Source organism: Limulus polyphemus, unplaced genomic scaffold (genome assembly GCF_000517525.1).
Source record: "Limulus polyphemus unplaced genomic scaffold, Limulus_polyphemus-2.1.2 Scaffold2045, whole genome shotgun sequence".
NCBI lineage: Eukaryota > Metazoa > Arthropoda > Merostomata > Xiphosura > Limulidae > Limulus > Limulus polyphemus.
Window position 1 is genome coordinate 139,443 of NW_013667655.1, and position 25,382 is coordinate 164,824.

Sequence of the window (25,382 nt, forward strand, 5' to 3'; positions counted from 1 at the left end):
GTACCTTCTTGTATGCGTATTGTTATTATTTTGCTAAATGTATGACCCCCTGTAGGTCAGTAGTAAATTTACGGAGTTACAACACTAAAATCCAAGGTTCGATTCCTTAAAAGGTATAATTGTTAAAGCAAACACGGAAGAAAAAGTATAAACAATCGTTATCTCTCACTGACTGACTCGTGGATATCGAGTCTTACTTAACTGCTCCCGCTAATGCTCTAAAAGTATAAACAATCGTTATCTCTCACTGACTGACTCGTTGATATCGAGTCTTACTTAACTGCTCCCGCTAATGCTTTAAAAGTATAAACAATCGTTATCTCTCACTGACTGACTCGTTGATATCGAGTCTTACTTAACTGCTCCCGCTAATGCTTTAGTATTTTTCTTGGAATCTTGGATTAAGAAATGGATAGCGAAAGATTCTGACTACCTATATTATCAAACTATTAAACTTTTTATGTGCAAGCGAACTAATGGCTACGATAGTTGTTTTCCGAAGATACACATGTATGTACACATAATCTAGATTTTGGTGTTGGTGCTCTGTTTGGAAGTTCTGAAATTTTTGTTTCAAGAGAACACACGTTTCAATGAGCTCTCTTCATTTTATTTCTTGTGACACTATGCAGCAACTTTATTGTATGAACCTTACCACTCTCTTTATTACTTCTTCGAACTTTATATTTATCCTTCAATTTTTATTTACAATATTTATTTATTTTTTGCATCCGTGTCTCGTATCTTTGTTTTATTTTCTTACTTCAACTGCTAATCCATGACAGGTAAGCTCTAATAATAACAAACTTGACTTGGTGTAGGTAGAAACAAAAGTAAAACTAACCTAGAACTATATTTCCCACACTTTTTGCCAGAAAATAATAATCAACAGACACTCCGCAATGAGCCAAAACGTAGCATATGCGACGTTTCAAAACAGGACGGGCTTGGCACGGTCAGGTGGTTAGGAGCGCTCGACTCGCAATCCGAGGGTCACGAGTTCGAATCCCCATCACATCAAACATACTCACCCTTTCAGCCGTGAGGGCATTATAATATGCCGGTCAATCCCACTATTGGTTGGTGAAAGAGTAGCCCAAGAGTTGGCGGTGGGTCTTTCACTGCTAAATTAGGAACGGCTAGAGCAAATAGTCCTCCTGTAGCTTTGCGCGAAATTCAAACTAAACCAAAACAGGACGTGTCAGGAATCAGTAATTAATAGAGGTCAAAAAGTACACTTTTTCTAATTGTTATGAACACATAATCATATTTTTATACTTTATTCAACCATCTTCACAATTCTTAATTTATTCTACTGTATTAAAGCATTCTAATCTACAAAAATGATTATTTAAAAATGATCAAAAATAGTGTTCGTAGATGAATTACCTCTACTGTATTATTCCTTACTATACCTAATAAAAATTATTATGAAACTGCTGTATTCTTATTACTACAATATGAATACTATTTCAAGGATTGTTTTAGATTATTTGAGATTTGGTCACATTGATAAAATATCTTAGGTAACCAATGTTGCGGGGGGTGGGGATCTCTCCATAAGGACCCCCTCAATGGCATAGCGGTGTGTCTGCGAACTTACAACGTTAGAATCCGAGTTTTGATATCCGTGGTGGGCAGAGCACAGATAGCCCATTATGTAGCTTTGTGCTTAATTACAAACAAACTCATCATAAGGAAATGAATTACAACCTTTAGAAATAAAGATTCTATTCGTGTGGTTGAAATCAAGGAATTTGTCGATCTGTAATTCAAGAAGTTCAGAATAGAGTGCTACTCATGTATCAGATATGCGTTTGTTTGCGTCAAACATTACAAGTAAATAAAAATATACCGAGTTATACAGACGGTGTTGGTTATTTGAGCAACAACTGTTATTCAATTTGTTGTGAAGAACTCGCAATATCTATTATAGTTGATTGTTAAAACTTACGTGATTTTCATACTATTCCTTGTAATTTATTCCCCGCTGGGACAGCGGTAAACTTACGAAATTATATCGCTAAAATACTGCTTTCTATTTCTCGCGGTGGACAGAGCAACTAGCCCTATTTGGCTTCGAATATTTGAATATTTTATCATGTCAAAGAAACCATGTGAAATAGAAAGTCGCCTTCAGATAGAGACTGACTAAAAACAATATCATTTCAAAGGAAGTATATATAGATACACAATAGGAAGGGGTGGAAACAAGTTTGATAAGAGTATTAATAGATAACTTCTTCCTGTTTGTCAGACAGTATATTATAAATAACACAGGGTAATATTTAGTAAATGTAAAATTAATGTAAAACTTCTAATACAAAATCGGTATTTGTAAATACCAATGGACACAAAACACTACAGTATAATCCCATGGTTTTTATAGGATACAAGTAAAAGTACCCATCCCCAGTGACGGGAAAGTTTAAGTTAATCTACTAATGTAAATTATTTCATAGACTTTAAAAAGGTTGGTTTGCACTTTTGGTTTCACTCAGAGCCAAAGCTCTGAGCTACTTATACCACTCACTGCGAAAAATAATTGTTGAGAATTTCAGTCATGCTAAGAGCTGCTCAACAATAATTTACGATAAATATACATTTTTATTCTAAAAATCACGCCACATTTTGAAATGTGAATGATATTGTGATTAATTCCTAACAATTTAGTATAGAATATCCTGCTTGCGAATAAAATTTGACATCAACATTATTTATGACTATTCTCCCGTCATTTCAAAAGTGAAGGTTGAGCTTTTCCTGCGTGCGAAACTTTTCAAACGGGAGACAGACGAACGTTCGGACAGACACCACGGTTCACAATACATATATATAAGATAATTGTACCTTGAACAGGTTAACAACCACCATGTCACTGTCAGGTGTCATGTATGGGTCGGATTCTTTACAGTCTGTGACTTGTTGGCAATAAATTTCAACAATAAACAAACAGCTCACAGTCAACATGTTTTAAAATGATATATAACAAAAAGTCAAAGGTATATATGTACAAATGTTCGCTACATTGTTGGTTATCACAGTTGTATCCAGAGCTTTAAATAATTGTCTCCTTTTCGTCAGAGTCCACACAAGGTGGTTCATTTACTTTAGAACACACTTTGACCTTTATTAGGTTCTCATAATATCTGGTATGTTTGAAAACTAAAACTATTTACCGGTAAATGTGTATCATTATTGTTGTGACGTAGTTCTTTCAAAGTAGCAGGTGAAAATAATTCGACATCCAGTCAATTTTAATTATTTCTTCTTTTAACGTCATTACAAGTTCGAGTGCTGTTTTCATTTGTAAACCTTAGTTTTCAGCCGCTTTAACAGTACTCCACAAAATAAATATTATCTTATTTGTACAAAATAGCGTGATAGTTAACACAGATTCACTCTTGGAGCAATTCACTATACACCTAACTTCATCTGAACTCTAACCTTCCACGAAAGGTCATAATAGAATCTACGTTCAAATATACCGAAACTTTACGTTACATCCTTATAACGACTGTACATCACATCCTTAGAATTTTGTAGAAGTTCTAGGCTTATATTCTTCTTTCTGAACTTATCGTTACCATCAACGACTCGCAGCTAACTCTAGCTAACAAATTACAACATTAACAATATATAGCTTAAAAACACATTCAGAGTTGACTAAAATCTTAATAAACCAATGTTATATATCACTGTCATAATACATTCTGAACCATGAATTTCTACAGAACAACCATTTGATTCGTTTTTATAGTCATCACACGCGAAGATTTTGATAAACTTTAACCTTATTCCCAAATGTCTATGAGTTATGTGCACTAATAACAATAGAGTATGACAATTACATTTTTATAGGGCAGTTTCTTATACTGCGGTTTAATATTTGCATAAATGTACATAAAAATAAGTATGTTTGAGACTATTCTGTCATAACAACCAATTACACGCTACCATTAATATTGCCATTCCTCACACAATTAAACCACTAGACAACACATAATAATCACAAAAAATTAAATTAAATTAAAATTTGATTCAGTCTATAATTAAAACACTTCATCATCCTATTCACATGTTTTGGGGATTTCTTCAAGTAAAAAAAAACAACGTGAAATAACTTATATTTGTACCAGCAAACAGAAACTGTGGGACGTTATTCGTTTGGTTTCAACATTTACAGATAAAAATAAGTAACTTAAATTCCTTGCGATCCCTATTATAAACGACTATCGTGGCTCATGATAAGACAATTGTCATATTTTGATTTTTCAGGTAAAAAAACAACATTATTTGTTCATTATAAAACGTGCATTATATTTGCTTTTTTTTTACTACAGTTCAACATTTCACAGTTGTTTCAACAGTCAAGTGAATTTGTTATTCTTAAAATTATTTTTCACAAAATTTTGTGACTGTTTGCTTTCTCCTGCTAAAATAACTTAATATGTTTATTTCCAACATTCACTGATTATCTTTTTTTTTGTACAATACCTGTTAAACAATCTGTCTGTACAAATATTTACACAGACTATTGAGAACAAACATTTCGTTACAGTTATGCTCAATCAGGAAATCCACGGTGGTTCATCGATAAACTTGAGAGCTTATTAGGGTAAAATTTGAGTTCAATCCTGTACTGGGCACAGCGTGGGTTGGCATTGTGTAGCTTTGCATATAACAACAAATAAATAAATAGATCCAGAAGTTTGATAAAAAAACAAACTTCAATTTATCCATCTACGAATCCTAAAATTACAAACGAATAATCAGTATTTCATAAATGGAGTTTGTACAGAATAAAAATAACACTTGAACTTCGAGCTGTATAACCAAACACGTAAGATTTTCATGAAAATTGTACTGAGTCTGACGTTGAAGTTTCTGTACACCACATCCGTCTGAAGTTGAGAGATGGAAACGTTCTGAGGCTTCAGTCGGTACAGTGCAAAACAATTGCTTCTGCAACTACGAATAAACTTATTCACACGTGACGTCACAATAACTGATTAGTCACATTCTCGTACTACTCCTGCGAGGCTAATACAGCGATTTCTTTAAATTAGTAAGCATTATGTAATTTGTATTACACAGAGTTCAAAAATCATTTAGTAAAATTTTCTGTAAATACATTTGTTACAAGACAGATATTTGCTAATATATTACTGGGATGTTAGAAATAAAACTGTATAAACCGTAATGCCTGACATAACTTGTTTTTGGCAAAAACTGAGTTTCTGCTTCACAAAGTTTTTGCGGTAAAGCTATCTACCAGGTGCCTCTAGGAGTATGTTTGCAAACAAGTTTTTCTGCAGTTAGGCTAAAATAAAATTCTAATGGCAAAGCTTCAGTAAAGAATGTTTATTTGGCATATGCTCATACACCAAACCTAAAGCGTTTGGCTAATACAAATTCTGATTTTTTAACCTCTTACGTTCATTAAATTTATGTAAGGCTCTTCTCTGTTAAAAACAACAACAATAAAACGAACAAAAATTAATGGTTGCTATAAACATTTTACATATATATTGAAATATTAATATTTCAGTTTTCTCTTTAATAAATGCCGTTTTACGTACGTTTAACATCCGATATGCAGTCAACTTGCTTAGTAATGACAACAAAGACGGAGCCATGGAAGAAGTGTAAACTCATTGCCACAAATACGTCTAATTTCTGTTAGTTAACCCCCAAATCCCCCACTGACATATTAAGCAACTTTTCTAAGCTACTTATGTACCCAATTGTTTGTGGGTCCATGATTTTACTGTTTATAAAGTTGTTCCTAATAACACATGAATTATGTAAAAGAAATGCGAACAAATATTATCGATAAGCAATTAAACCCACCAATTGCTGCGGGGTCCTCCATGAATTTTATATTGAAAATCAATTATTTTACCTTATTTGTTCGATCATTTCTTTACACCAATTGTTTTAATAGGCTAAAATACAAAATGACTCAATATGAGGCAATATGTGGACCACACAAATAATGAACGGTATAAAACAAGTTGGTAATTTGAGAATTAATAGACTTATTATGGCGGATACTGAATTTCGAATGTCTCTGAGAAATTTTCTTTGAAGCACAAAGATCTGATTTATTTAGCATCCACACACTAAAAAGGAGCTTTAAAAAGGCTTCTGAGTATCACAATAATAATGTAACATACGCATTTTCTATTTTTATTTTGCTACATTCTTCTCTATAAATTTTAAACGTCCTTATTTACTTCAGCTTAAGTCCCTTTGGCTATCCCTGCCATTGTACTTACCACAATACATTTAAAAACCTGTTACAGATCTAATCAGACAACAATTCCAGCTCATAATATGAAATGGCAGTTGGTTTTTATTATATGTTAATATTTCTGTTACTCTCTTATTTCTCCATTGCTCTCCCATACCCTGAAAGAGGCCGTTTCACATTCGTTCGCTGTTCTCTTTGTATTCACACCACTTACTACATTCTGTGTGTTTTCTTCTCACTTTGCTCCCAACTTTTATCTTACATTTCATTGGTTCTAATGAGTAATTAAGACCAGTATTAAAGATCAAGTAAGATAATTATTCCACTGATATAGTGAATACAACGCCTGAATTAAGATTTCTAAAGCATAGAGGGAGACATATTTCCCCCTACCCCTCAACCCCTCTATGATTTTGCATCTAAGTCTTGCATTTTCAATATTATTAAACTTTTTCTTTGTCCTCCAGTGGTTCCGAGGCAAGTTTGAGGGTTTATAACGCTAAAATTCGGATTTGTGTTTAAAAAAATATTTCTTTGATAAAAGATGTCGCAATTTTCATCAAAAGCGTTAGTGCGCACGCGTAAGAGAACGATTGTCTGTAGTGGGGAAAATAAAAATGGCGGATGAACAGGTACGAATTTTGAAACTCTTGTTTGAATTTAAAATTGTTAGTAAGAGTATAGTAATATTTTGTATAATCATTTTTTTTATAATAAACAAGATAAAAATGGAAAAGAAAAACCTTATTTTTTAATTTTGGTTGTCACAATTTCTGAACGTAACTCAAAATAATAAGTATTGTCTTGATTTCAAACGACGATAATGCAGTTATAAATGAGTTGTTAGTGTTACTGAGTTAGAGAATCTTAAGCTAGATTCAAACTCGTTAGGACCAACTCCCTTCATACATTACATACATAAATTCGTACTCTTATCAAGAGCTTTCAGGATAGAGCCATTGTATTTCCTTTCATCTTTAACTTTTAAATATTGTAGTCACCATATAAAATTTGAAACATTTAATTTATTCAACAGTTTTACAAATTATATCATATATGTAATTGTAATTTGTAAATCTGAGTAGGAAGTAATAATATTAATAATATGGGTAATCAAACCTAAACATGTCATGGAGCACAATTATAATAACTATTTTGATCAGTAAGTTGTTTCACTAACATACTGTAGCTAATATTTGGATTGTGAATATAAAATTTACAACTTCACACAATTATATTATAATGTCATGGTTTACCTGAAAACCTTTTTTTCAGGTATATGTAATATTAATACTTTTTCATATGTTCACTTACAATTTTAAAATATTTTTGTTGTTATTATCTAAATACATCTAAAATTAATTTATTTACATTAAAAAAATCAAAACCATAGTGTAAGTAGACAGGTCAGGTTTCACGACATTGATATACTAGAATCAAAAGCTTGATAATATAATACTTTGAACAAATTAATGAAATAGTAGAAATACACAATAATATATTTTAGCTTAACCATTCAACTGTTATATATTTTGAAATAGGGAATATAATATTTATTGTACTTTCTAGTAGATATACTTATCCTAGGAACAGTAATTCAGTTGTATTAGGAGAGTACGAGAAGTGGGCATGAGGAAAGTGAGACAAAAAACTCACTCAAATGTGTGGAATGTGCATTATGATAAAGTCAAGTAGTGCAGTTAGCAATTAACCATTTAGTGTTGGCCTGTGATAGAAGTTTTTATCAACATGAATCCCAGGTGGGTAGTTGCATTTGACTACCCCTGGAAGGTAATTCAAAAATCTAAGCCCATTAAGACATTCCTTGGGTAGAGTTGGGCTATTACTGGAAGTTTCTAATTGATGAATTGTCAGGCTCAGTAATCAATTACATTCAACTAATTGGTTATTCTCACATGAGACTTAGATAGTTGAAATAATCAAAAATGTTGATAATTGGAAACACTAATTTTGATTAGTTGATTATTTGCATGAGTTATGATGCTAAGCTTAACAATTCTGAATTAATCAAGAATAATGATAAAAAATTATAATAGAAATATTTTGATTACTTGGGTAGTTGGATTAATTGAAACACTAATATCAGTTAGTTGGTTATTTTTATAATGTTAATTAATTTATTTGTAATTTCAATTAACCAGTTATTTTATATGACATTAATCAATGCTCATAAGTAATATTTTAATTGAATCAATTGTCTATCTTTATTACTGTGTCATGTTTGCTATCCTTACTGAGTTTGGCGATGCTTGAACTAAAATTATGGAAAGGAGTAATGAGCAGAAAAACAAAATAGCTTGCATTATAATAAGATAGAAGCTATAATTATTTGTAACTAGTTGCAGATACCTAAGATTGTCTTAACTATAATTCTTGACCCTATTTGTACTTTTGGTGGTATAATCAAGGTTGTAAAAGTCCATGATCAGGCAACATGGTGGTAAGCATGTTGTACTGTGAATCTGAGGATCCATGGTTTATGTCCAGTAAAACACAAGAAACATGTTGCACACTTGAGGTTGTGGGTGTGTTATAAAAATGACAGTCAAGTCCCACTGTTTTGTTGCAATAGCCCAAGGGTTGACAGTGAATATCTGAAATAAATACTAAAAACCCAGTTAGTTGCAGAGCCAATTTTGGTAAAAACAATTACTATCTATATATTTACTGATTATTAATTTTTAAAAAAGTTTAAAAAAAATATTTTTAACTGAATAAATGCTTCTTTTGGATTACTCATGTAATGCTTCATTGTTGCTGTAATGTATTGTTTTCCCAGAATCAAAGTATAAATAAACCTTGTACGATTTCACCACATCATACATTATTATCTTATATCATGACTTTGAAATACTTTGTTACATTGTTTAATTATATTCCTGGAATACAGAAAGTTGTTCGTGATCTTTATTAACATTTTGTATATCCAATCATTATTTACAGTTGATATCCATATGGAAGGTTACATTGTAAAATCTACTGATATTATGTTCTCCTATTGCAATATTGGTAAAGCAGAGGAAGGTGTTATTCCATCAAATAAAAAACTGATTACTGCTAATAGCTCGTCAGAAGTAGTGAAGAAAGGTAAACAGATTATCAGTGGAAGAAAACCAAGAATGCTGGTTCATTGCAGCTGAAGTAAAAACATTCCCTAAAACTGTAAACAAGATCATTCATATGGATATAGGTCTACAAGAACGATGTTCATGAGCTTCTCCCAAATCACATATATATCCAAACAGAAAAATTGACAGATGAGAGCTGTGCATGTGGTATCTGGTATGTGACAAATAGAAATATGTCGTCAAAGAATGTCTGTAAAGTGTCTGCAAAAGTTAGGGTGATTCATTGTCAAACTACCAGTCATAAAATACTTCAAACATGGTACAGAGCCTGTCAAAAGTTCTTTTGTGGAATTTATAGTTGTTGGACATTACAGTTATAATGGTAAGTTAAATGTCCAGTGAGTTGAAAAAAATGGTAAAGCTAACTTTCCATACTTGCAAGCTAATGTTTTGATGCCACTATATCATGAGGAAATACCAGCTTTGTATGGACTAGATGCTAGTAAGTTATGGCCCCATCAAAATAAAGCATCTAGCCACATGGCCTAAATCAGAATTTCAGTTTCTCCATAATATGTAAGTGCAAATAAGAATTTATGCTTTACTGTTGCAAACATTTTTCATGGTTTTCAGTGCTTTGGAGTTACTGAAATGGGTTGTTGGAAGTTGTCATTAGCACACAGTTGATGAACTTTGGAAAGCACCGAAAGAACAAAAAAACAGTATTGATATCAGTATATTGCATAAAAGCCTCTGACAGTAAAAATTGTGCTGCAGATTCATAAACCATAACATGTTCTGTGATGTAAAACATAATTATTGGTGGTAAAAGGGGCTTTGAGTCTGAAGCATTCTTGTATCATTAATGTAGATCGGTGGTTCTCAAACTGGAGGGTGTAGGATGTATTCTGAGTGGAGTGGAAGCATTAGAAAGTTTACAGAAAAAATAAAAAATTACTGCATGCTTCATTACTACAGAGAAGAGAAAAGGAGATACCGTCTAAAAAGTTTCAAAACCACTGTTAGAGATCATGAACACCTCTGTATTCTGAGGTTATTTTGAGGAGTTTTGTACTAATAGTAGTATTACAACTCCATCTTGAATTCTTTGTAACGTTGACATAACTTGCTTCACAAAAGTGTAGTTTTATGTTTTTAGGAAAACTAAAAAAATATCTTACCTTCAAGACTGTACTTGTACATCTACCATTGAGAAGGTGAAAATTGATATTACTTTTGTCCTTATTTCTCAGGAAAGTGTTTATTCTCCTGTTAAAAGTTGTAAAGTGCTTGTCACTATCACTGCTGATGGCAACACATTCCATAAGCCAACCAGCCTATTAGAAAAATATAACTCTTAACTGGAGTCTAGCCTAACCTTATTCAACTTGTAAACTTGTATCCCTTTATTTTGTTATTGTAAGAATGCACCAAAAAATTCAAGAGGCCTTTATCCTAGTGATCCACTAGATAATCTTGTAATTAAGATCATTTCTTACCCTTCATTTCTCGGAAGAAAGTAAGTCGAGATGTTAACCATTTCCATTGTCAGAATCATTCTAGTAGCTATAGCTGGGCAATTAACATAATTACTCAGTATAATGCATTAGCTATAAACATTGATTATTGTCACATAAAGTAACTGAAATAACTAAATAGATTAATGTCATGGAACTAATAGGCTAATCAAAATTAGGGTTTCCAGTTAATACTGTTTTTGATAATTCCAACTATACAAGTAATAGAAATATTGTTGTTATGATTTCTTTTATTATTTTTGATTATTCAAGGTTGCTTAGTGTCACAACTTATGAAAATAAACAATTAATGGAAGTTTTTTTCAGTGGTTACTACTTAACTATCCAATTCTTATGTGAGAATAATCAGTTAGTTGAATGTAATCAATTAATTAATGAGCCTGACAATTAATTGATAAGCAAAATCCACATATATCCCAGCTCTACTAATAGCCCCCTCTGAATCATTTCCAATAAGGCAATGTCCTTTCTCAGATAAGAAGACTGAAACTATACCCAGTATTCAAGTGAAGCCCATGTAGTGATTTGTATAGGGATAAATACCTCTTTTGACATGCAATTAGTATGTCTATAAATATATTGTAAATTCTGTTAGCCTTACTATTAACAACAGAGCAATGGCTTGATTGATTTATCCACCACTATATCAAGAACCTTTTCTTCATTCGTGGGTTTCCAACTATATTGAATTTGGGATTAAAATTATGATCACTCAGATGAATTACTTTGCAATTACTGTAATAAAGGTAGTTTGCCAGGTATTTGTCACAACTTACCATTTTATCCAAGTCATTCTTTAGTAATCTCAACATCCTAATATAGCTTCAAATATCAAATAATTTAACATCATCCATAAACTTCAGTAACATACTAATTATGGCTCTGTAAGTCTCTTTAATGTAAATAAGAAAAAACAAAGACCTAAGTATTGATTACTGAGGTACTCCACTGCTAACAAGGATTCAGTTTGACTGGACTCTTTTTAGTAACAACTTTTAGCTTTCTCCTACACAGCCACCCTACAGTCCAGTTAACTGATCTTTCTTCAACTCTTACTGATGTAATATCCTTAGCTAATCTTTTGTGTGGCACCTTATCAAAAGCTTTTTGAAACTCTTAAGTATGTCAAGTCTACACCCTTTCCTTCTTCCACATGAGTAAAAATAGGAGTAACATTAGCAAGTATCCAATTCTTAGTTATGTGGTTTAAGTGCTTTACCTGTGTTTCATTTCACAGGCTTTCTCTTTACCACCAAGGGATTAATACCCACATGATTCAGGTCAATTGGAGAGTTTCCTGTATGTCCAGGATCATAAATATTGCCAATATCTTTTCTTGTAAAAACAGTAGAAAACTCAACCATCTCATAGTCTTCAGTAAAAACTTGCCATCATCACTAAAGTAACAATTTTCTTACATTTAACATAGTTAAAAAAATCTTTGCTGTTAATTTTATCAGCTGGTTCTTGTAAACCATTTTTAGTTTCCAGATTTCTTTTAAATCACATCCTTAGCTGTCACAAAGTTCTTCTATCCTTTATACCAATTTTACACTTAATGTACTTATTCCTAATAAGTGACTATAGCTGTAATAAGAAATTTTTGTATTGTAGTCAGTAAAAGAGAAAATTACACGTTTGGGTTTATAACAGAAATCTTCACAAGAATTCTATGTTGTAACATTCAGTTTGAAAGGTCTTAAATGGGTGATGTATGGATTTGTGTTCAGTACTTTTCTTTGCATCTTAAGTGCTTTCTAGAGCATTATTTATAGAAACACTTTTTAAACTATTCCTAACTTTATTTCATCAATATGCAAGCTTTTGTGAATAATTTATCTATACTATCTTAAATGTATTTTTTAAGCATGATTAGAATTTTACAATGTTAAAATATGTATATTAAATCTTTTTCATTGAAAATACCATTTGGATGAGTAAAATCACCTGACACACATGTTGTATTCAATAATATCCTTTAAAAATTCACCTGGATTGAAATGCTTGGTATTTTTCAATTTGTGTTTAAACTAGAAATTGATTAGATAATGATTTTTCCTGTTGATTCTAAATTTATAATCTTTGTTAGTGCCACTGATATTGCAACTCTTCGTATCAAAGAAACCACTTTCTCCAAAGCATGTGAAACCACATTAAGATTATAATGAAAAGAATGCTTTTAATATATCATAAAAATCATAATTTAACAGGAGCTGGCCCAGTTGGAGCTTCTGTGTAAGCAGCTGTATGAAGCAACTGGAGCAACTCAAAGAAGTGAAGCTGAAAAGGCACTTCTGAACTTTGCAAACTCTCCTGACTGTTTGACAAAATGTCAACTGCTGTTAGAAAGAGGAGAAGTAAGTCTATGTTTTGATAGTGTGAAGGTAATTTATGTTACCATAATTGAATGATTATTATAATTTATTATGAGACAAATCTGTTATTTCTACAGGTTGAAAAGCCAACATAAACAATTTCATTTCTTACAGGAAGAATAATAGCATCTTGAAAGGAAACAAGATACTAGAGTAGACGTGAATTGCCAAATATATCCAAAATTTAGGGGCCAGAAATTAATCCTGGGTGTTAGAATTGTAGTTTAACCCAGACAGGGGAAAGGGACATCATCCCTGCCTTGCCTCAAGAAAATCTGTGACTCACTTTTAAATTTTTGCAAATTGTACTTGCTTTTACTGTGAAATTTCATGTTTAAAATGCTTTGAAGTTAAACCAATCACACAGTCTTTTCTTTGCAATGTAGAAGTATGTAAAGCCCACAGAAACTTTCAGTGCTTATCATCTCAGCCATGTCTTGGCAACTGATAATTATGTTTATCAGTTGACAATCAGTAATATAAAAGTCTTTGCACAATTATGTTAACTTTGACAATATATTTATTGGAAATTGTAAAAAACAATATATATATATATATATTTGTGTGTGTGTGTTGTTATGAGCATGTTTTTACCCAGTGACTTTATCCATTAATGGGCAGCAGTTGAAATATCTGTTATGACCAAAAGCTAATGTTAGTGGATGGATGTTTCAGTCACATTTAATTCATCTCTTTGGTGCAAGACATGCAATCTGTTTTGAACTGCATATCGTAAAAATTTTCAGTGGGAAATACTATCGGTATAAAATCACCAATTTTTTACAACCGATATATCTGTCTTTATTCATTAAAGGGTTTAAAAACAATTAAGTATTTTCATATTTTAATACCAAAAATAAGCTCTGAGGTTTTTTTGAAGCCATACACATATTCATGCCTTCAGATGGCTCTGATTAAAAATTATTTCAACATTAGAAATTCTTATATCTTTAAATGTACATGATCAACTACATTTAGTTAACAAATAAAATCACTTCGTTCAAGTTAACAGATAATAAGTGGAACTAATCAATGGCTTAGTGTAGAAGTGAAAAATTTAGAAAAGAAATTTGTTCAACAATTAGAAAACTCATAAAAAGAATATTTAAATATCAGCCAAATCCAAAGCTTTTACTAAGCTTAATTTCTATAAAATTAAACTCGGTATGTCTATAGTACAGGCATAAAATAGAAAATTCTAAAATGACATCAACTGAAAGTTTATTTCACCAACACTTGACAATAATCCACTTGAATCGTTTAGAAATTACATCTTTTTTACTTTTTATTGCATACAGTATTTAATATAGTGGATGTACATTAACTTTTGACTACAACAAGCTACCTAGCTAGATCATTACTAAAAAATCAATCTGGTAATGAGTATAGCTCACTAAATATACTGTGTTTCTTTACTTATAAATATTAGAATGGATTGATTCATCGGTTAGGTATTGTTGCTGTTAGCAATATGTTCAGCTGGAAACATTATAACACCTCTCAAGGCTCACCCAGCTTAGGAGAATAAAGTTAGCCCTAAACTCCTATACTAAGTTAACAATGTAAAATAATCTCTATAATAGAAACATAAAAAGTAATAAATATTCTGACCAATACTTTCAATGAAAGTAACATTAAAGAAAGAATAGGGTATACCTTATATGGAACACATGCTGCAAGTTCTGTTTCTTTCATGTACTGTAACAACTTTCTTGTTCGTTGAACTACTTATAGACACGTGAAAAGAAGTGATAGTGAAGAAAAGTTTTGGTGAAGTTGCCACATTATTTTACATGTAATTTCTCACATACTGTGATCACTCACATTGACTAAACTGCAGGTTTTATTTAAATATTAAACATGGTTTTCACTTACGTAAAGTAAATCATTTAATTTTTTGTTATAATTGTGTTATACAAAATTGCTGTAGTAAAATAATCAAATTTCTTGTATATTTTCCAGTCATCATATGCACAACTTCTAGCAGCCACAACACTGACCAAAATGGTGTCCAGGACACCATGTTCTCTTAATCTTCAACAAAGGCTAGAGATCAGTTAGTATGCTTTTCTTAACTTACTAATATATATCTTTTTCTTATGATGACTTACTACATATCCATAAATATAATATACATACTGAAATTTTTTAATTTATACTGACAGAGGGTACAAATAAATTTTTTGTGTTTATACATGAATTATATTGCTAATTATGAAAATTTTTAATAATACATTTAAGATTCCAGTTTGTAATCTTCAATTAATAACAGTTGATATGATCAGTAGGTAAAATTTAATGAAACCAAGTGCCAGTTAAAGTTGTTTTAGGTTTGACTGTGTGATTAAGTAAGACAAATCTGTAGTTACTTAACTGTTTAATTCATTCAAAGTATATAAATAAAATGATATTGATGTGTTATAAAAATTGACATTAGATTTAGCGAGCCGAAATGATGTAAAGAATCAATAAAATTTTTGTATTAATGTATTAATAAAATCTAAAACAAGGTTTCTTTTCCTGAAATGTTTATGAAATAACTTAGCAAATTCAGCAAAAATTTTATATCATTAGCCAGTGTACATTAATGGTTTTATTACCTGAGAGAACAGTCTACATAGAATTAAGTTTTTGTGAGATGACAATGAATATAAATTGTTTTATTAAATACAAATACCTAAGAATAAAAATCTTGAAACTAGGCACAACAGAAACTATTTAACATTAATGCCTATTATTTTATGTGCTTAAACTACTAATATAAGCATAGTAATTCGAGCCGGTGATCAGTGGAATTTTATAATCGAAATATCATTGGACTCATTAATCAATTAAATTCAACTAATTGTATTATTCTCAAGAGATTTGGATAGTTGGAATAATTGAAAATATTAATAAATGGAAAAGGTTTGTTTAGTTGAGTCATAACATTAATTGATTAAACTGAACAACTTTGAATTAATAAAAAATGATGAGAAATCATAGTGGCAGTATTTTGATTACTTAGATAGTAGAAATATTTGGAAACACTAATTTGGATTATTATTTTAGTAATCTTCATTGATTTAATCATAATTTTCATTTATTGATTATTGTATGGACATCAGTAAATATAATCAATGCTTATAGGTAATCATTGAAATCATTCAAGTTAATTGTCCAGCTTTATTATATAAATTACAAAAACTCATTCCACTCAGAATTATTTACATGAAGAGCCTCAAGATACTGTAAGGATTTTTAAAGTGTGCTAAGTCCAAAAATTAAGCATAGAGGTTCAAACTCTAGCCAGCAATTGAGTAGTATGAGTTATCTATTAAGTAACAATTGCTAATAGTGTGCATTCAGTAGTTCATTATGGCAAGTCAGTAAGTGAATTGTGGATTGGACTTTGTGGTTTGTAAATGATTTAAGCTTTCTATTTATATTAATGATAAACATGATTTGTGTAGAGCTCTTGAATTCATTTTAATGTTAAACTCATAGTTATTTACCTGCAAGTGTGATGATTAAATGAATTTATTTTAATGTTAAACTCATAGTTATTTACCTGCAAGTGTGATGATTAAATGAATTTATTTTAATGTTAAACTCATAGTTCTTGATCTGCAAGTGTGATGATTAAATGAATTTATTTTAATGTTAAACTCATAGTTATTGATCTGCAAGTGTGATGATTAAATGAATTTATTTTAATATTAACTCATACTTATTTACCTGCAAGTGTGATGATTAAATGTTTTACAATTTGAAATTTTTTTCCAGGAAATTACATTTTACGTTACTTAGCAACTCGACCAAAACTTACCAACTATGTGACACAAGCATTAGTGCAACTCTTTGCTAAAATAATCAAGTTAGGTTGGTTTGAATCAGATAAAGAAGAGTTTGTGTTTCGAAACATTATTAACCAAGTTCAGGGTTTTTTGCAGGTATGTTTAACAGTTTGTATTTGTATATATTTGTGTTAACGATGCGTGTGGTGTACTGTTGATACAGTCATTGAGCACTGGGTAATAAGAATTAATTTTTTATACTGTATTCAGATAAAGTCACTAAACTTACATATTGAAAATGTCGCAAATACCACAAAAATGGACTTTTATCATAAACAAAATTAATTTGAAACATGTTTGCATTTTTGTTTTATATCAGCACATGTTATGTTTAGTAGAGTTCTAATAGCTTAAAAACTCAATAAAATATAAAGAAGCCACGTGGTTTTTGATGCAGCATAATAAGTGCCTTATGGTGAAATATAAGATGTTATCAAAAATTAAAATGAAAATACTTAAAAAAGAAAGAGACTAAAAATAAGGTTTTTATATTTGCTTATTTAATTAATTGTATTTTGTATAGAGCTGGGTGATTAGTTGAATTTGCTAATTGATCATATTAATCAATTACATTAAACTCATTGATTTTCACATGAGTTGACTAAGAAAAACTTCTAATGCTACAAATCTGGTTTCTATACCTGCAGTGGGCAGAGCACATATAGCCCATAGCATAGTTTCGTATTTAATAACAAACAAACATAATGGATATATTACAATTTATTTGGATAGTTGGAATAATCAGAAAACATAATTATGATTAATTGATTATTTTTTTATTTTTGTGATTCATGACACACATCAATTAAGCTGAACAACTTGAATTATTCAAAAAATAATATAATAAATCATAATGGCAATATTTCTGTCACTGGATTGTCGTAATAATTGGAAACCTTAATTTCAATTAGTTAATTCTTTTTGTGACATTAACCCTATGCATACAGGAGAATCAAAGTGTACAAATCATGACCTTTTTTACATTGTTACATTCAAAATTTGATTAAACATTTTTATTATCAATGTATGGCAATAAGTTTGACATCAAACATAGTTTATAATCCAAATTTTTATGTTATACAAGTTTTAATTTTTTAACTTCAAAAGGAAATATTTGAATAAATTCTCAACCTTCACATCTATGTATCACATAATGTGTCTGCTTTCTAAATTGCCCATTTTAAATTTTCTTCCAACCTTTATATAATCTTCTGGGTTTTTAACTTAATAAAACACATACTATAGATATTGACAAACCAGAATATAAACTAGAACCTCTAATCTTCTTGATTTACTGAAATATAAAATCAGTAAAACCCATATGATAATTCCCACCCATCTTATTTTATCTTTCAAAAAAAATGTTAATAATACTATCTGATATTGCTATTGGATTATTTATAACCAATAGAATGAGTACATTTTTCTTTACAAGATTCCTTGTACAGTTATTTTGTTTTGGCATTTGTAAGTATATATTTAGCCTTAGTTTGATTGTTTGCAATAGTGATTTTCTACTACAAACAGCTTAGTTAGAAAGTCAGCTGACCCTTTCACCACTATGAGTAGGTGAAGGTGCATGTGTCATACCTTTTTACAGAGTTGCATTCTAAATTTAATTAAACTACATTATTATTAATGTATACAAATAAATTGGCATCAAAACATAGTTAATAAATCAAATTATGATATTGTATAAGTTTTAGTTTCTTAATTTTAAAAGGAGATATTTAAATAAATTCTTAATCTCCCCATGTATGTGTATTGTGACATTTGTTCGCTCCGACGTGCCCATCCTCTATATTTTTTTTAATCATCCATTTCTGATGTCCTGCGTTTAATAAATTACACATTATAGCTTAGATATTACTAAGGCTTAGTCTAATTTTTATAGCCATCAATGTACTTTATTTATAGAGGTATGAACTAAAAAGTCTGACTCCCTTGTGGTACCCATGTATCACATCCTCTCTTTCACAAATTGACATACTTTTTCTCTGGCATTTGCTATTGCAAAATTTATAACCAATAGAAGGATAAAGTTTTAGTTTACTAAATAACATATAATTTTTATTTATTGTTAACTATATTTTTTAACAAAAGTAATTAATTTAAAAATTAGAAACTTAGTCTATACTGATATTTTAGTAAATTTTAGAAATTAAATTTAAAAATTTGATGAGACCAGCTCTATGAAACTGTGTTGTGTTTGTAATCTGACTGATTGTTTGCACTAAGTTATCCCACTGTGGTTACTTGCCTGTGATATACTTAGATAGGGTCTAATGGGCATTGTAAAGTAATAGAATTAAAAGCAAGCAGATATGAAATAGTTAGAAAGCTGAGGCTGTAAAGATGAATAATTGTAATTGGCTATTACAATCTGCAATCGTTGTAGAAAAATATTATTGATTTCAGTTTTTGTTTTTTTTGTTTCACTGTACCTTGACTATTTTCCTACAGTTAGTGTTAGAGTAGGGAAAATAAGAAATAAAGTATAAAGGTTTACCAAAAACAATTTTATATTCATACAGGAAGTTCTAGAGGTTATTGAAAGGAAATTTGAAAACTTTAAGATAAAAATAAGTATTTGAAATCTTAACATGAAAATCAACTTGCATTCAGACTAGTCAGAGTCTGAGTTAGACTCTCCCTTCTTAAGTTCCCACACAAATCTTTGGTAAAAATGCTTAGTTAGCCCTTTTGGAACGGACAGATGTGAAACACGTCTACTTGACTGGGGAAGGACATTTATGATTTTAAAGTTTATAAGTATCTTGTACACAAAGAATGACATTATTTTAATTAAGTTTTTCTAATGAAAATGTTATTTATCTATAGTAGTTATTTGCACTCAAACTCTAAATAATTTGAGTGCAAAGTGATTTGCATTTTAAGTATAAAAATACTTTTCTTTATCTTATAGTTTTCATATTTCATAACCTGTAGAACCTCCTAAATTAATATCAAATGTTTTTTAAGGTAAAGATTTTATTTTACTTTTCATTTTCTCTACCATATTACTAACTTTAGCTATTATCATCAATGTACAATGCAATGAAATGTTTAAAATTAGGAAACGGTAAAAAAGTACATACTTTTTAACCATTCATAGAAGAGTCTTCAAATATCTTCTTTGGATCATGTGCGTAATTTAAGGTATTTTCCTTTTCACATATAGTTAATTTTTAACATTTTATTTCTTTTCCTGTTTTTTTACCTTTAATTATCTCAGCACAAGTCAATGGTGCCCCCGGAGAATAATTACAGTAACTTTAGCAGAGATGTACAAGCCTTCGGCAAAATTATTTTACCCTTGCACAAAATCTTAAGCCTTGAGAATTGATGCAAAGTATGATGTATATTTAAGAAATGTTTAAATCTTTGAATTATGCATTTTAAAACATAAATAATGCATAATCAACTAAGATATAAAAGTAAGACCTAAATACAATTTAACTTTGTCTTTACTTATAACATATTTAGGTAAGAAACAACCATAAGTGCTATCATTGATCAAGCAGCCAACAATACTATAGGCAGTTACATCTACCTCATGACAAAAGCTGAGTGCCAATTTCAAACTAACTGTTGGATTATAGTGTAAAATGAGCACTTTCTAAGGACTATATACATGTATATGTAACCTCTATATGTAGACTATAAAGCTCAAACAAATGTATTGAAGGTAGGCATGGCACCAGTCAGAGTTTGACAGAATTTATTACTTGTTTCAACTGCATTCATCCAGAGAACTTTGAAATCTAAGTGCCAATAGGTTAAATAAACGTCTTATTGTCTAGATGTACATCTACACAACTGGCACTATATTATTCAAGATATGGAGTGCCAAAGTAGAGAGTTTTCATAGCTTGTGGGTTATGTGACAATACATCTGAAGTTTGAAGTTGTTTTTTTACAGGTTTCTTTTGAAATAATGTAAAACTTCAAATCATAACGTACATTAGAATGTTAATTTCATTCACATACATTGATAGAAAAGGTGTTTAATTAAGTTTTGAGTGTAACTCAGTGCCTTGCACAGAAAAGTGTTTAAAGGGGTATCTGGCATGAAATGGTTAAAGTAAATCTGATTTTTTTGTGTGCAAAAGACTTGTTTACTAAAAGCTTGCAAAATTTTGTGAAGATAAAATTATTTGCATTAAAAGTTGTAGTATGTGTAGTTGCATGCTTACTCGGTGGTTACACACTGGTTGTAAGGTTGGTCAAAATGACCAGGTCCATATAAATAGGGTTAATGTATTATTTTATATGAAACTAATTGATGTAATCAGTGCTCATAAGTAGTCAATTATGTCAAGTTAATTGCTCAAATCTAATTTTTACTCTTTTTATTTAATTTTAGATAAATTATAACCAGTAGTATCAAGTATTTTAGTAATGTACTTTTGAAATAACTTTTTACGAAATAATTCAGTTTTAATTGTATTTTCGTGCAATATGTTTTCTATAAAATTGCATTTTCACAGAATCTTTATTTTGTTTTCATTAGTCCATTGATGCTAACACTTCAATTTTGTATCATAAATACAAAAATACAGTGCTTGCATTTTTATTTATACTGAAAACTTATAAATGCTATGAAATTTTTGTTTTAAAAACTGAGCAGCATGTTCATAAAGTTTAAAGTTTTGTTGTATCTTGCAGTATTTTTTTTTGCCTGGTGTGGATGAAATGTTAAGAAATTAAGACTGTACACTGTTTTAAAATGTGAGACATTGCCCTCTATATTCAGGAAATAATAAAACTGTGCTTGATTGAAGAAGAAACATTTCAAACTTTACAGAACATGGTCATGGAGATCACTAATAAAATAGAAGCTGCCAAGAATGAATACATGAATTAATTAAGTAATTATGTATCTTAAGTTTGCTGTGTATAGTAAGAAGTTGATTTTACATGTTTCAGGGTTCAGTAGAATATTGTGTCATTGGGGTCCAGCTTCTTTCTCAGCTGACATGTGAAATCAATCAAATAAGTGAGGTGAGTTGACTCTGATGATAAATTATGCTATTTTATACTGAACAAATATCTATTCAAAGTTAATAATCTTGTGAAATTTAATCTATAATAATAAAAGAGCATGTCTCTGTGTGTGTATGTGATTGCCATAGCTTCAAGAGGAAATCTGAAATTTTGCACACATACTAAGTAGACCCTGAGTGTGTGCACATAGGTATTATTACTTATCCACATGAGTGTGCATGTGCACATCTTTTCATGATGCAATGTAGGGAAAAACAACATAGAAAAAAATATAACCACCATATCTCCAAGAGGAATGAGCCTAGAAACCTGAAATTTTGCACCCATACTAAGTGGACCCAGAGGATGTTCACCTAGGTATTACTACTTATCCACGTGCATATGTGTGCACATCTTTTTAATGAGGAAAGTTAGTGAAAAACCACATAGAAGTGTGACTGCCACAGTCCTAGGAGAAAGAACGTAGACCACTGAAATTTTGCACCCATACTGAGGGTGTGTACCTGGGTATTTATTACTTATCCACTTATGTACTCGCATGCGTGTGTGCATCTTTTTAATGAGGAAAACTAGTGAAAAAACACATAGAAAAGAATATGTGACCACCATAGCTCCAAGAGGAAAAAACCTAGAAACTGAAATTTTGAAACCATACTAAGTGGACCACGAGGGTGTGCACCTGGGTATTATTACTTATCCACATGCATGCATAATAAGACAAACTAGAGAAAAACTACATAGAAATGAAGTGATTCTTTTTATTACAAATAGAAATCACAGGGTCATACAGACATGCATGTGCATGCGCTCATCTTTTTATGAGGCAAGCTAGCAAAAAGCCACATAAAAAAGAAGTGTGAATATTGTTACCAAGGTTTTGATATACTAATGAAATTCTCTGACATACTATCAAGTCAAGAATAATCAACAAATTCAGTAAGAACTTTTTGGTGTACCAACGATATCTTCTTAGTTGCCAAGTGGGTGAATATTATTTCTCTCAACAATAGCAGAATTGACTTTTTGTGTAACAGTGACAGTTTTTTTTGTTTTTTTTCAAAAACAGTAATTATACTGTTCCTTTTAACAATATCAGTACTACATTTTTTATGCATCAGTGACACTGTCTTAGCTATTTAATAATGACTATAGTTTTTCTTAACATTGAGTATGAATTTTGATTTATCAATGGCATTTTAGTTTTGGTTACCAAATCACTGACCACTGTATTTCTCAACATCATGATGAGGTGAATAAGCTGGCCATTTAGAATCTATACTGTCACAATAATTGCATCAAACATGAGTTAATGGAGTATTTCCTTATATTACAAATAGAAATCACAGACAGACATGCACGTGATTGCTTGCATGTGCCTGCGCATCTTTTTAATGAGGCAATCTAGTGATAAACCACATAGAAAAGAAGTGGTTCCTTATATAACAACTTCTAATATATAGAAAAACCAGTGCATTTTGGTTACAATGCATTCCAACAATGGTTTTTATATTGAGATTCTTGGCATTAAAAGTATAACTTAATATTGTTGTTAAGAGGCTATGTCTTGAAAGTATAATATTAAATGTATAAACTACAAAATTCAAAAAAGTATTTGTTGTTTTCCAATTTAGAGGCTACGTTAATTAAAGAGGTATGTTTTTGTTATTTGTTTTGTTTTTAATTGTTTAAGTTTAAAATTGGAACACAAGTCAGAGGGAAGGTTACCTATATAAACAGGCCACATCCTGCTAAAATGGTTTCAAAATACATACACTGACATAGTCATCTAAAATAAATCAACCTACTAACCCGAACGAAGCTGGATACTTTCGCTAGTTGAACAATAAAACAATAAGTATGAAAACCAAAAGTGGATATGTTTTCAAATGAGTTAGGATAACTTGTGTTTATTAACCTATAATATTACCATGTGAACACAAAATAGATATGCTCTATTATTTTTTAACTGTTACTTTCATTAGCAATATTGGTTAAAATGTTTAATGTATCTAATTTAATATTTTTAGCTTTCATTACCATACTCCTTATAGAAATTGTTTTGCATTGTTAGCTTAATATACGCATTTAGGACTAACCTAAATCTCCTAAGCTGGCCGAACTTTGCGAGAGAATATTGGGTTAACAGTGAGGTTAACCAACTGATAAAATGCATTCTAATCTTTGTAAGAACATAAGAAAATGATATTTAATTAAATATACTCATTACAATGTCAGTTTTTAGTTTCCTCTAAGTAGGTAACTTGATCTGATTGGAAGTTAATATTAATTAACTATTACTTGCTTGTCACTCCACTCCAAGTCAAGGGAGATAATTTTAGTTTTTTAAAAACATTCTTGACATTTTGCATCCTTTGCCAGGATTTAACTGTATTCTGTGTTTAATCTTGAATTGTATAGGTACATTTATCATGTAGGTGTAAAAAACAGAGAATGAAATTTAGTACATCCTCCTTCAAATTCCAAATAGTTTACCTAATTTAGTGAGTTTAAATACTTAAGAATAATCACTTCAGATAAGTGATGTAAAATACTCTTATTTCTTTATTCATATAATAATAGTTCTTATTTGTGTAATAATCAAGAAAAAACAACGATATTTTATAATATTTGTGAGGATGCATCTTGCCGAGTAACATTTTGTCAGCATTTAATTTTTATCTGATTTAGTTTATACATAATTCACAGTTACATAAAAAATTTATCTCATTGGCCAGTTAGTTTATACATTATTCACAAATAATCTGATTGACCAGTTTATACATTATTCATATTTACATAAAAAAATAATCTGATTGGCCAGTTAGTTTATACATTATTCACATTTACATAAAAAATTAATCTGATTGGCCAGAAAGACTAAATAACTATTGGGATATTTTCTTATTGAAAACTGTTATTGATAAAAAAACATTTATAATTTTTTTGTTTGTTTTTAAGAAAGTTTATGTAATCTTAATTTTCTTTAATTCATTATGTTTCTAAAAATCTTAAAAAACATTTTATATGTGTATTTAGGTGTGTTATGAGATAAGAAAGACATCTGCTGTTGTGTGCCTAATTAGACTAAAAAAAAAGGTCTGTACTTGCACTAAAAATTTGGTTTTTGTTGTGCCATGAATATATATATATACATATATATATATATATATATATATATAAGAATAGCCTACCTACTTACCTAAGTTTTTACTTAACCTATATATATTTAGTTTTAAATTAGTTTCTACGTTAGATAGAACGTCTACCTATTCGTAGTTATT

The 25,382-nt window shown here is 30.2% G+C and overlaps 1 protein-coding gene across 2 annotated transcripts in view; it reads left to right on the forward strand.

Annotated features, from left to right (window-relative positions):
• Positions 1–6,860: 6,860 nt before the first annotated feature.
• LOC106465765 (exportin-7-like) overlaps positions 6,861–25,382 on the forward strand; it is a 61,194-nt gene continuing 42,672 nt past the window's right edge. For both annotated transcript variants that reach the window (XR_002612052.1, XM_013925997.2), the window contains exons 1-5: positions 6,861–6,888; positions 13,094–13,240; positions 15,221–15,314; positions 17,024–17,190; positions 22,024–22,098. Coding sequence is in view for 1 of the 2 variants with exons in the window: in XM_013925997.2 (XP_013781451.1) it covers positions 6,874–6,888; positions 13,094–13,240; positions 15,221–15,314; positions 17,024–17,190; positions 22,024–22,098 (498 nt within the window). In the remaining variant the exon portion in view is untranslated. The remainder of the gene's footprint in view (positions 6,889–13,093; positions 13,241–15,220; positions 15,315–17,023; positions 17,191–22,023; positions 22,099–25,382) is intronic.